The sequence below is a fragment of the Culex quinquefasciatus genome, chromosome 1, assembly GCF_015732765.1.
Source record: "Culex quinquefasciatus strain JHB chromosome 1, VPISU_Cqui_1.0_pri_paternal, whole genome shotgun sequence".
NCBI classification, from domain to species: Eukaryota; Metazoa; Arthropoda; class Insecta; order Diptera; family Culicidae; genus Culex; species Culex quinquefasciatus.
Genome location: NC_051861.1, coordinates 32379342 through 32393837, shown reverse-complemented (window position 1 = coordinate 32393837; position 14496 = coordinate 32379342). Strand labels below are relative to the sequence as shown.

Here is a 14496-nt window from a genome sequence, read left to right as displayed (position 1 = left end):
TAAGGCTATAATCCTGCTCTAAAAATGAATTTTGTATAAAAACGTCGTAGACCCACCTTCATGTGTACATATCGACTCAGAATCGAAAACTGAACAAATGTCTGTGTGTATGTGTGTGTAGGTGTGTGTATGTGTGTGTGTATGTATGCATGTGACCAACAAACTTGCTCACGTTTCTCGGCACTGGCTAAACCGATTTGACCCGAACCTGTTGCATTCGACTTGGTTTAGGGTCCCATAGATCGAGTTTTATACAGATTGAAGTTTCGATAAGTAGTTCAAAAGCTATATATAAAAATGTGTTTCACATAAATCCGGATCTCACTTAAATGTATGTAAACTATGTCCGGATCCACCATCCATCGTTAGTTAGGTTATCAAAAGACCTTTCAAACGAGTCCAAAACATTGAAAATCTGGCAACCCTGTCTCGAGATATGGGCACTTAAGTGATATTTATACACCCAAAGTTAAAGAACGAGAGGATAGTCCTCACGAAGAGAAACGTGAGGAAAGTGCTATTTAGCGAGAGTATAGTCCTCTCGCGTGTTCATTTGTTCATTGGAACAGTTCATCCTATTGAGTGGCTTTTATGGACAAATGACCGCCACTTAGTCACCGAACCATTGTGGCCCATACGGCAAAGGCACGGTTCAATATGCCGAAGTTATTGGGTTCGAGTCTCGGTACCGGTACAGTTATCCCACATATTCGGAACACCCACGAATTCGGAACACTTTTATGACAATTTGTCAATAGCATGCCAGAAGTAGCTTTTCTGTCGACCCTGCTATTTTTAGAACCTTCATTTGGACATTAACTTGCTATTTCACTAGTAAAAGTAGTACTTTTTGAACAAAAAAACTTCATTCCAAGACTATTTTATCCAGAGCAGCAAATCACTGCTTCCAAATGGCCTGTTTCATAATTGTGGGATGTTATTGTGCCTCCCACTATTGTGAGACACCTGAATTTAACTGATATTTTCACAAAAAAAAGTTTTCAAACCATGTATGAAACATCACTAAGCTTGAGTTTCATTGGTTTCAGTGTGTGAAGTCATTATTTGGTAATAAATATGTACTCCTGGAGAGATCCAAAGATTGTTTACATTCGTAAGAAAAAAGTGTTCCAAATTTGTGGATTTCAAGGGTCAAAGTAATTCTTCAAAAACTTCATATAAAAGTTAAAATTGGCAGATGTTCGATACAGCATTCCAAAGATCGCAAGAAAAGCTTCCAAATGAAGGTAAAAGCGAAACATTAAGTTCAATTATCGATTTGCTATGATTTTTTGAACATTGGCCGATCTGGAAACCGTTCCGAATATGTGGGATGACTGTACTTTTTTTTTTGAAAGATGAACTTTTTTTGGAAGATGAATCATGAGTAAAATACTCTCGGTAATTTAGGGATTTATCCTCTCAGTCCGCACACAGTACCATTTTACTACCGAATCGTGCTCTTTATCCTCTCGTATGCCAATGTCCAATTCTGGGTGTATTCTTTTTTATTCCGGATCTAAAAAATAGATGAAATTTGTGTACAGCTACTGTTGGTAATGAGTGAGGAAGGCTCCAACCACAAAGGTGGATTAAGTTAGTTTTTTTGTTTATTTTTAGTAGAGCTACTCTCTCGGGTTTCTACTGTGGGTCGATTTCGACATTTTTTTGTTTTTTTATTTATCTCAAAATTAAGGCTAACATTTTAAAAGGGCTAAACATTGAATATCTTATTTTTTTTTTGAAAATATTGTTTTCGAAAAATCCGAAAAATTTCACGAATGTTTCATTTTTAACATTGAGATTCGGAACATAAGGTACTTGTTGACATCGGCATTAGAAAATGGAAGGTTGCCTTAGCAACCAGGGACCTAATCTTTAGTGTCTTAAATTCAAATTCAAATTTACATTAAAAATGAGATCAAAAAAAATATTAAGTGTAATTTTTTTTCCAAAAATCTCTTTTTTACTCGGTGGCTAAATTTTAGACCATACTTCTCAAAGGCTCAAAAGTTGCGAGTTTTGATCCTCTGAAACATTAAAAAAAAAAAACTCTAAAACAAAAAAGTAAGGATTTTGGGAAATTGAATTTGTGTGAATAATATTTTTTGTTTCTGAACATTGCTCATCGACATTGCGAAGACACCAAATTGATTAGAACATTCCTTCAAAAGTTAGGGGCCATCCATAATCCACGTGGATACTTTTATAGAATCACATAGGAAAAAATTGTTTTCCTGTGTTTTTTCTTCTTATTTTTATCATTAAATTCGAGTTCTGTGACCCATCCACTTTAACGACCCCCAGGTCTCTGAAACTCTTTAAACAAATCGACGCTGTCGTACTATCTTGTTGATTTTAGTTATCACGCTGTCCGGGAAATCGTGAAAATTTACTAACACTAGTTATCCGTAATGCCTTTGTCACAAGGCTTTGTGTAGTTTTTAAGAATGAAATTTAAATACGGAATCGACGTAACACCTTATAATGTGGCCCTCTTAAACCTTGCGGTTTCGTCAACGGATTCACAGGCGCGTATCGTTCTTTTTGCGACAAGACTCCGCCTCCCGGGTCTCCTAAGTGTGAAGGTATGGCACGGGGAGAGGGCACCGAAAACCTATATTTACACTTAGAATTTTTTGCGTCCGCCTCGGGATTCGATTCGGCGACCTCTGGATTGTGAGTCCAGTGCGCGGTCCGATTGATCCACACAGGCAGGCAAATTTAACTATTAGATTTAAATTCAAACCGATACTGAACTGCAAGTTACGCAATGTGGAACATTCGATCCCTCTTCCTCGCTCTCTATCTCATCATCTGTTCCAGAAAAGCATTTCGTACTGGTTTTGTTCTGAATTTTTTCATTTTGTTGCTCATAATGTAAATAGATCCACTGCTGGAGCACAGCAGCAGCACTCCATCGATCTGCGTTCACGCTTCTCAATTTTAGCAAATTCAAATAAACTTAAGCCACACAAACAAACAAGCCCGCAGAGTATATAAGAAGAGCACGACCAAATGCATGCATAATCCCTCATTTGTGCAATTCTCTTTCTGCACAGTAGAGCACACAAAAAAAATCGCGAAAAATATCGCGCGCACACACACTCACACAAACACACTCTCTGCACCCAACATTTGCACAACAAACTAAAATTAATCTCCGTGTTGACCCTGAACTTGACTGGCCTACCAGCAGAAGCAGAGAGTGTACTTAGCAAAGTGATGGATACATACGTGTATGCATTTGCTTGTGCTCTCGCTCTCTTAGGTTTTTGTATTTCGTGGTAGGCCTTTCTCTGTTTTGCACACATTCACAGGCACAGTCGGATTCAATTCTTGAAATCTGTGAGTGAGGGGAGAAGACGCGAGTGGATGCAGTCATCACGACAATTTGAAGATGATGATGATGATCGAATCTTTAGTGATCATACTGCTTTTGTACTGTTAAAATATAATACAAACTAGTGAATCATTTTAATTAATATTTTAAAATTTGGCCGCTGCAAATATTTTTCAAAGTTTATGTCGCCCCCCCCCCTTCAAAATTGGTCTGAAAAATCAGGGGGCAAAAAAAATATTTTTCCAAAAAACTTTAATTTTCCATGAAAATAGAAGTCTAATCAACTGAAAACAATCTAAAATGCATTTTTCTGCATTGAAAATCATATATAGCATGTTTGGGCTTGTTTAAAAATGTTTTGCATGTTTTCAATTCCAATGTACAGCACCGCAAAAAATATTTTTCGCAAAAATTAAAATTTTCGTCAATACTTAGATATTTTGGAAACTAATGATGTCAAAACATCTGGACAGGTGTATAATGCATTTTAAAACACATTTTTTATTAAAATGTTAAAACATGGCTCGTAATTTCAGTTTTATACTTTTTTATTTTTGTGCCCCCCTCGACTTTGGTCAGAGTCGAGGGACATAAACTTCAAAAAATATTTGCAACGGCCTTTATACTTTATAAATATCTCAGAAAATATATACTCAAACCTAAAACTCGATATTTCTTCTTAGAGAGCGTTCTTTTATTACGTAACGCAAAATTTGGGATTTTTGACCCCCCTCCGCCTCCCCCCCCCCCCCTTCGTAACAAATCGTGACAGATGAGCGATCCCCCTACCCCCCCTGTAACGCGTAACACAAGGTCTTTTTGCAATTTTTTATGAATGCTTATATGAAAATTTTGCGTTACGTAACATAATTTTTCATCACACCCTTCCTCCCCCAATTTTTGTTACATTTCGTAAAAGCCACCGACACCCCCTCCCTTCCCTTACTGCGTTACGTAATAAAAGAACGCTCCCTTACTTTAGCTGTACTTATGACTGATTTTTTTTTCAATTTTGCAAGTAGTTTGTTGAAAAAAAAAGTTTACGGAAGTACTTACAAAGTCATGCTTAAACAACAAAATAGTTTGTTGTCACGTCGTTTGTTGAAGACTGGCATTTTAACAGAGCAAAAAAAAATTAATGACAATTGAAAATTTTAAGAAAGAAAATGCAAAATCATAATGTTTTGTTAACGTGAAGACTTCCATCATTGTCATGATTTTTCCTTCAAAGATATAAATTTTGCGTTGCAATTTTGTGCAGCTCACAATGCCTCATATTTTGACCTTCACAGATCCTCAGAATTCGATTTGAATCACGAGATATTCAATGAAAAACCCAAAAAAGCTCCGACAATTTTTGTCACTTTTCATATGAAAGAAGTTTCAATCTTGTCGTGCTATCTTGACACAGCCTGAAAATTGATGTAAGTGCGACAATTGGCCAAAGGGATTTCAGGTCAAAACGCATTTGACGCACGTACAAGCTAGACTACCGTAAACATTTTCAATTAAAACTCGGGACTCCGGCAACCAAATTCAACCAAACTTCAAGGTAATGCACAGAATGGTCAACCAAACAAAACGTGTTTGTTATTGTTTACATTGCATGCTTTCGTTTTTGTTTATTCAAGGTCAAACATTGAAAACGCGTTTGTCTCGGAACGTCAAAAAGCGACGTACGACATGATAGCACGATGACTGTACTGAAAATTGTGTCTTTTTCGATGGTTCGAACATTACAGCTCCACCGTCACGATATCTGGAGTTTTTTTTTGAAAAGGACCAATAAACCAAATTTTCAGTTTTTGCTTTCTGGGTGTTTTTCAATACCCCTGACTCAAGGCGGTTCTAAAAACACCCAAAAAGCAAAACTGGAAATTTGGTTTATTGGACCTTTTCAAAAAAAAACTCCAGATACATAAAAATTTGTTGCTAATATCGTGTGAGTTGGCGAAGATTTACCCCAATATTATGCGTCTCCATTTGTTTAGCCAGATTTGAATGTTTTGTTTTGTTTTGACAATACAAAAAATGCAAAAATGATCTGAACAAGTTTCCTAAACCAAAAAAAATCAGTGGTTGACACCCGAATAATCTATTTTTTCTTTTCACTTTCCGTTCGTATTGCCCTACCGTCATCAATGATTTCAATACTGATAGAAACAACGATGACGGATAGGCACATTTGAATGTACTAAACTAACCAGACAGACACACAAGTCGAGCGCAGAATACTCAAAAAGCGAGACTTCATAATTCTGAATAATCACCACCAGCAGCAGCTACATATGCATGCCAGCTCTATACAAGCACTATATCTGTATGTATGACAGCTTTTTATTTATTTTTTGTGTCAGCCTGGCAGCAACAGCAGTGCCAATTTTTGGCGTGATGTGTGCATCCGCAGTTTCGTTTTGTTTCGTTTATTTTTTATTTCGCTTTTTTTTATTTTTGTTTCGATTGCATCCTTCCCAACTGGGTGCTGTTTGATTGTGGGTTGAATTGTTTGTTTTTTTTTCTTTATTTTGTTGTTGCTTTTTCGTTTGTTATTTTCTTTTGATGTGCATTTGCAGTTTAGTGCGTTTTTTTTCAGGCGATTTCTGCCAGATGGAATGGCAATTTTACGGATCGTTACCGTGCTGAAATGAACTCAGAATAGAACTGGACAGTTTTTTTTACAGAAATTCTTATTATCAATTCAGACAAATGTATTCTAAATTCTAAAAAAAACTTGCAGAATATTTCAACTCTATCTAAAATGGATGGAAGAAGAAAAGAAACACAAGACAAGAAAAGGCAAATATAAAAAAACAACAAGAAAGCAACATAGAAAAAAGACTTGTGGGTAGAGAACAAGAAAAAAAATGTGTCAGTGTGTTACCCAGCAGCAAGTACACAGTCGCGTCGCGGCGTCGCGTATGGAAAGTGTAAAGAATGTTCTTCGTTTTCATTTTGCAGAAGTTTTTTACCCACCGCAAACTTCTTGGCCAGAGAATGATGATAATAGTGGTATAAAGTTGTTTTTTTTTTTCTGTTCAAGCTCCTGAGGAGGAAGTGGCAGAATGAATTGGATACATAACGTCTGCTGTTCGTCTTGTATGTGTGTTAGTAGTTGTCTTGTTCTTGTTACTACAACACAATTGAATCATGTAGAAGACTCTCCTGGCTTTGGCGTTGTCGTTCTGGGGAGGCTTCGTCAGTGTTAGACGTTGAGTGTTGTCGATTTCGTTCTCCACGGCAAGCTAGACCAGGAATTGATGAAAGCCGGTATCGATAGCATCATAAAGCTTGTTTAATTTTGTTGTTTATTTCATGCAAGGCATCCTTTGTATTTAAGCACTGATTTTAAGTCATGAATTCATTGAATTCATGTTGAAAAATAGAAATTCCTTGCATGACAAACTTCCTCACTGAAGAAGTACATACCAAAACATGGATTTTTAAATCCTTTCGGATAGATTTGAAAATTTGGATTTTTGCCTTTCTCACCTCACTGAGGCAAGGCTATAAAATCACTCGAAAAATGAACTTCTTAAATATACCTTCTAGATATACCTTCACGAATACATATCGACTCAGAATCAAATTCTGAGCAAAAGTCTGTGGGGATATGTGTAGACATGATATTTTTTCCTCACGATTTTCTCAGAACTGGCTGAACCGATGTTGGTCGGGTCAGCCTTATTCGATTCGTTTTGGGGTCCCATAAGACCCTATTAAAAATTATTCTGTTTAGTAAAGTATTTAAAAAGTTATGATAAGAATAAGATTTTTGTACCTACAAAAAGGGTGATTTTTTGCATAACCTCAAAAGGCCGGGTCTTTTTGTTTACGTGCGTGAGTCGCGCCAGATGCGAAACGCCTCAAATGAAAGTCTTCAAATGAGGGTCTGCATGTTTTCTGGAAAAGTCTGTATCAGGTATATATTTTTCCATAAACTTATTTTCATTATTAGAGCAATCCTCTCAGATTTCGGTCATTCGATTTTTTTGTATTTTTTAATTCGACCGAAACTTTTTTGGTGCCTTCGGTATGCCCAAAGAAGCCATTTTGCATCATTAGTTTGTCCATATAATATTCCATACAAATTTGGCAGCTGTCCATACAAAAATGATATGTGAAAATTCAAAAATCTGCATCTTTTGAAGGAATTTTCTGATTGATTTGGTGTCTTGGGCAAAGTTGTAGATATGGATATAGACTACACTGAAAAAAATGATAAGATTAGATTATTTTTTTTTAACTTTTTGTCACTTAAACTTGATTTGCAAAAAAACACTATTTTCAATTTTTTTCATTTTTTGATATGTTTTAGGGGACATAAAATGCAAACTTTTCAGAAATTTCCAGGTTGTGCAAAAATCTTTGACCGAGTTGTGAATTTTTGAATCAACGCTGATTTTTTCAAAAAATCGGAATATTGGTCGCAAAAATTTTTCAACTTAATTTTTTGATGTAAAACTTGATTGCAAAAAAACACTATTTTCATTTTTTTTCATTTTTTGATATGTTTTAGGGGACATAAAATGCAAGATTTTTTGCACAACCTGGAAATTTCTGAATAGTTTGCATTTTATGTCCCCTAAAACATATCAAAAAATAAAAAAAAAAATGAAAATAGTGTTTTTTGCAAGTTTTAGTAAGAAAAAGTAAAATTTAAAATAACCAACTTTTTTTACCGTGTACCATTTTTTTTCAGTGTAATCCTTATTCATACCTACAACTTTGCCCAAGACACCAAATCGATCAAAAAATTCCTTCAAAAGATACAGATTTTTGAATTTTCATGTATCATTTTTGTATGGACAGCTGCCAAATTTGTATGGAAATTTAAATGGACAAACAAATGATGCAAAAAGGTTTCTTTGGGCATAACGAAGGCACCAAAAAAGTTTCAGCCGGATTGAAAAATATTAAAATTAAAATTGAAAAAAAAGATCGATTTAGCATAGCATAGCATTGGTGTCTACCCGTAGCTGCTACTTCGTTATTGACCAGGGCCCCCAAACATTGCTCCGTGGACCACAGATGAAAAGTAGGAACCAATCATCACCCCTTCGCAATTTTCAAAGGTCCCTATCGTGCTGATCAATACCGACGCCGGCCACGACCAGTGGTAAGACACGGGAAGTGGATGGGAATGTTAGCCGATACTTGAGTGATGGGACCGCCAAATCGACTGCGTCTCCGACAAAGTATCACATGAGTTTTGAGGGGTTAGTAAGATGGGTATGAGGTCAGGATTCACTGTGGTAGGTGATGCGACCATGAGCAATTTGTTTATCGGTTGAAATTTTAAAAATCTTAGGCAGCCGGCTGCGGAAAGATACCTATCTAGGGATTTAAATATAGTATTAATTCGACCGCGATTCTCCAGAAATTCTCCGTCGGCGTGCCTTCCGATCAACGGTGATGTAGGAAGGGCTTCATTCATTGAAATTATTTTATATCATAAGCCTTAAAACATATCCGTCGACGTGCCTTCCGATCCTCGATGATATGGAAAGGACTTAATCCAGCAATACGACTTAATTGTCTCAAAAAACAAAAATCGGATCGTTTCTATCGAAAACTATATATATCGAGAACAAAAATAAAATTCATCGGCCAACGAACGCGCGAACAAAAAATAAATGAAAAAAGAAGAAGAAGAAATCCAATCACCCCATGCACTCAAACAGCGACACAAAAGAGACGGAAAATAACACGAAAAAACAGGACTGCGCGTCCACACAGGCACCGCACTACTGATCACAAAAGAAATGATGCCATTATTTAATTATAATAACCACTCACCCAAGCACACCAACAGCGACATAAAAGAAATGAAAATGAGCAAGCAAAAACAAGACAGCGCGTCCGCGTGGTCAGCGCACTAATCAAATTGAAAAAAAAAAAGAAAAAAAAGAAAAAGATCGATTTCGTAGAAAACTGGTCTGGGGTCAATTTTTCGAAAAAAAATGACAAACTTTGAAGGTCTGTACCGAGCTTCAGGGTGCTCCCAATTTCAATGTTATATATCTGGAGTTTTTTTGAAAAGGTCCTATAAACCAAATTTTCATTTTTTGCTTTTTGGGTGTTTTTGAATATCCCTGACTCAAGGCGGTTCTAAAAACACCCAAAAAGCAAAAATCGAAAATTTGGTTTATAGGACCTTTTCAAAAAAAAAACTCCAGATATACCAAAAGATGCGCAAGGATCCAACCTACACGCCAATGATGTTGAAAATAAACGCATCAGTGGCTAAAATGCCCCAAAAAGTGACATTTTTGAAAAAATCTTTTTTTACTGATTAAATCCCATTTAAAATTCAAATGCAAAGGGCCAGCTCCTGTTACGTCCAATCAAGCTCATATTTTGGATTTGGGCTTAGTATGCCCACTGGAACAAACCCTTGAATGCCCGCCAAAAAATCATTTTTGTTACACTCTAATAATGCAGGCTTCTGGTTTAGGCCAGTATTTTAACAGTTTCTGATTTTGTTGAAAATAAAGATCCATTTTTGAAAACTTTAAGAAAACTAACTAGAAAATAATATTTTTTTTTCTCTCTCTCAATTTTATCTTTCCAGGTGCGTGTCCAAATTTTCCATCCACTTCAGACGTCTTCAAAGTAAGTTTCGACGAGACTGTACGTACTGTATCTATTCGCACACTTCATAGTTCGTGGCGAAGAATTCAAAGCCCGAATTTCGGTGGGCAGTTTCTCTTGCCATAATTTTGTTCAGCTCTTCATGTTTATGTATACATAGGCAGACGGTAGAACGCATTATTGTGCGTAAATTGTGCGCTAAGTTTTGTTTTTTTTTTGCTGAGGCGAATGAAAATCGGCAAAGTCGGCTTAAGAGATTTGAAAGGAGCTAGCAAAAAGAACAAATTCTTGGTAATGACTTGGAAATTTTGTGCTTGGTGAATAATTATTTTGAAACGATGGAACTATCATTTAACCAAACATTTTTTATTAAATTTGTTAAATGGAGCTTGAAGCATTCCAAACATCATCCCGATTTGAACTTAAATTGAACTGCTGGACTAATTTAAACCATGTCGTGCCTTCAAGTCAAGAATTCTCGTCATGGCACTCGTTTTAAAAATAACTGCAGACAGCAATGTTGCGGTTGAACTTCAGTTCAAGGGCACAATGCTGGTGTTGGAGATACTATTTTCGTTCCTCAAAGTTCTGGAGTGAGGCAGAGGACGTCCCAGTTTAACTTTAGTTTTACATACAAGTTACGTATCTTCTGTTATACACGGAGAAAAAAGAGTTTCCAAAATCGTGAACACCCGTTCATGAAATTGGGAACCACGAACAAAGTGTTCAAATTCCATGGTACGTTTTTGAAAATCGTACCATGGCATTTGAACACTTTGTTCGTGGTTCCCAATTTCATGAACGGGTGTTCACGATTTTGGGAACTCTTTTTTCTCCGTGTAGATTGGATGCAACTTTGTTGTTTCCAGTTTGAATCTCCTGCTGTCGATCTATCACGTTGCTCACGTGGAGCTGCTCTAATCGGGTTAGGGTTAGGGTGCGTGTTTTACAGATCGATCGAAATAAATCAGGTCGATTAGATGGGATCAATTTACTTTGCAGGGATTTTGTGGAGGAAATAATCGTTTTATACAAAGTCACAACATTTCTAGACAGAACAAATCTCGAATACACTGGAATCGCTCGGAATCAATCACAAAACAGTTTTGATTCTCCTCCGGCTATTTCCATCGTTGATAGCTTATCGCACCGACGGCCATCCGATCGCCACAAGATTATGCAAAACAAGCGCCTGGGCCTTGGACAACGTGGCGGCGAGGCTTCCAATAACGAGTCTGCACTGAGCGAGCACAAAAAACTCGCTGATTTTTCCCAAGGCTATTCCGGAAAAAAAATGTTCATTCAATATTCTAAAAAAATAAATGGTTTAAAATTGAAAGTGGATCTCCGCAACCGCAGTTCGAGTCCAAATCATCGCCAGAAAGGAGTTCTCACCAGCTGGCAGCGAAGCCCGGTGCGAAATACGTCATTCAACTGCCCGAGAACATGTGTTATTCAAATTGAGTTCTTGGTTGTTCTTTCCTGTCTATTACCGGCAAATTTCGATTTCTAGGACTCGTTGAATTGGGATAGGCTTGCCGAAGAATTTTTATCGAGGTCTATTTGAAAAAATGTAAAAAAAATGTAAAAAATACGGTTGATAAAGTGGTGGTCATTTGTCCATATAAGCCACCCAATGAGATGAACTATTTTAATGAACGAATGAACACGATTTGTTGTTGTTGTAGCGCGAGAGGTCTTTACTCTCGCCAAATAGTACTTTCCTCTCGCTTCTTTTCGAAAGGACTATCCGCGGATCAAAATTAATGAACAAGGGATACTCATTTTCAAGAGTCAACCAAAAATTAAGAATAAACATTAGAGTGACAAGAAAAAATTAAAATTTCGGAAAATTTATTTGGCAGCAGGTGGCGCAGGACTCTCACAAATTTGTTCAAGTGTGAAAATTCTTGCAGGAAATTCAATTTCCTTCAACTTTATCTAAGGATGCAAGAAGATTCGAATTAATCCTGATGAGTTATTAGCAATGTGCTGAAAAATTGGCTTATATACTTGAAAGTATATAAGGGGTATATAAGAAGTATAAACGCATAAGGGTCATTCCATCTCAACTGAGTACACTTTTGGACACGACCTTTACCGGTTTGGACCAAACTTGGAGGGAACGTTCATCTATCGATAGTTAACATAAATTCCAAGTTTGGTGCTGATTCCTCTATTTTTGGCACCGCCCTATTTTTTGACGATTTTCTAAAAAACTATTTTTCTTTTAATTTTAACTTTGCAAATACTTGTGCAAAAGACTCTCTACAGGTTGCATTTTATAGAAAATTGTCCAAGAAATTCGATAAAAATAAAATTTTAACCCTTAAATGCCCACTAATATTATATTTTAACGTTTTAAGTATTAAAATTCAATGTTGACCTGTTCTTTATGTTTTTATTTGATTTATTTTATCACCATCGTGGTCCCCGGACAATTTTACATAATAATCAATGTAGACCTCAATCTTAAATGAACTATTGGCGAGATACAGCGATTTTCCTGAAAAAAGTATGATTTTGCGTGTACTTTTCAACAAAAAGGGATGATTCCTCCATAGTTCGGTTTTTATATGTGAGAAACTTATTTCGGATTTAAATTCATAGGACAGAGTGCAGCGCAAAATCAAACTTTTTTCAGTAAAATCGCTGTGTTAGTTTGAGGTCTACATTGATTATCATGTAAAATTGTCTGGGGAACACGATGGTGATAAAATAAAACAAATGAAAATATAAGGAATTTGTGTAAACTGATTTTGAAGACTTAGAACGTTAAAATATAATATGAGTGGGCATTTTATTTTTATCTAATTCCTTGGAAAATTTTCTATAAAATGCAACCTGTAGAAAGTCTTTTGCTCAAATAGTTGCAAAGTTATGATTTAAAGAAAAAAAAGTTTTTTAGAAAATCGTCAAAAAGAGGGTGCAGCAAACGTATTTTGAATGTTTTCACGTTTAAACGTAACAAATGTATTTTAAGAAAAAAAATTACATAAAAAAATAATTGGAAGATTTTTCCATTCGACCTTTTGTGTATTCGACTTTATGGCTTTTGACATTTCGCCACACTCCATATAAAACATTATTTTTGTTTGAACAACTGTCCACATTTCCAATTTCCAAAAAAGTGTTCACATGGTATAAGGATCGATTCTTATCTTGGTTTCCGATTTTATACTAGGGGAACCATACCCTTTCTCAGCCTATTTCTATTATCGGCCTATCAGCACTTTGAACATGTATTACAGCTTCCATAAAGTGTTTTTGACTGTTCCAAAGTAATAAATAGCTCAAATAAAAGTGAGCATGCAACTAGCATATCATTTTTGTTATAGCTGGCAGTTGCAAATGTAGAAATATCATCAGGATGTAGTCTGTTTTTAGTCTGTTTTAAGAGAATACATGCAAAATATGTCTTTTCCAACAAGTTTTCATCAGAATTTTTAAATTAAAATGACTTGTTGTGCTTCGAATCTCGAACACTGAAAAAAGCTAATTCCGGACACTCGATTTTGCATATGAATCGCACAAATTTGGACTGAAATGTTAGTGAAGGGCATTTCTTAGGTCTCAAACTGGGTGCTGAAAAGACAGAATACGTAACGTGATTTCCGAATGCTCCCCACTGCTCTTCACTAATACAACTGCACTACAAATGTAAACATAAAAAAGATAGAAGGCTTTGCTCAAGCTCAAGCGTGACATATTTTTTGCTGCTGAAGTGACTCGTTTTGAAACATTTTGGATTTGATGATTTTAAAGTTTTCGCTGCTTTTTTTGTTCGTAGACTAAACGATGGGCGGCCAAAAGAGTCCTTCTTTGTTTTCAACGTGATGAAAAATTGCGTCAGAAGTGGGGGATTTTTATGAATCAGAAGAGCAACCGGATGGAAGTTACGAGATTATGTATCTTTGAAGCGCAGTGATAATACAGGAGTAAGATTATTCAATGTTATTTGGCAGGTGCCATAAACAGTTACTGATAATTTGTCGTAAACAATTCGCAAACATAGGTTTTGAGTCTATGTCTTACTCAAAACCAAATGAAATGTTAGCGACGAATTATGACAATCTCAATTTCATCCTTTTTCTTAAGATTTGTTGACCTTGAATTCCTGAAAAGCTCGCCGCCCTGGACTTTTTTATTCCTGACAAAAAAATAGATCGATTACAATACTTGCCAATTCTTGGCATCATTTTTCAAACAGTAAAATGGTTCCGCTTTGACAGTTCTAAATTGAGGCCGCTTTGCGGACCACTATTCTGCACCCAGGTCTCAAATAAGCTTTCAACATCAAAACAATCGATATTTTGCATAAAAATTTGCTACAATTTAAGGAAATCAAAACCATAAATTTGTGCTTTGCCTTCCCGGTGCTTTGAACGCCTATGAAATATTTCAGTGAAATGTTTCACATTTTTTGGTAAACTTATAATTTTATTTTATGTAATTGTTTTGGCACTAACTACAGCGTTCAAGCAAACTTTGAATGAATGTTGATGTTATAATTCATCTAATAACACAGTTTTGACATTCATATTCCGAACTTAAATTCAAGT

The 14496-nt window shown here is 36.0% G+C and overlaps 1 protein-coding gene across 6 annotated transcripts in view; it reads left to right on the top strand.

Annotated features, from left to right (window-relative positions):
• Nucleotides 1–14496, top strand: part of LOC6045204 (steroid hormone receptor ERR2) — a 66767-nt gene that overhangs the window by 16483 nt on the left and 35788 nt on the right. The window contains exons 1-2 of one of the 6 annotated variants that reach the window (XM_038249939.1): nucleotides 5621–5663; nucleotides 9915–9955. The exons of 2 other annotated variants lie outside the window; for them this stretch is intronic. In XM_038249939.1, the coding sequence (XP_038105867.1) occupies nucleotides 5636–5663; nucleotides 9915–9955 (69 nt within the window). In that variant the 5' untranslated portion in view covers nucleotides 5621–5635. Of the gene's footprint in view, nucleotides 1–5620; nucleotides 5664–6183; nucleotides 6448–6597; nucleotides 6611–9914; nucleotides 9956–14496 lie in introns of those variants that run through there. 3 more of the 6 variants (XM_038249938.1, XM_038249940.1, XM_038249941.1) reach the window with 3 other exon arrangements.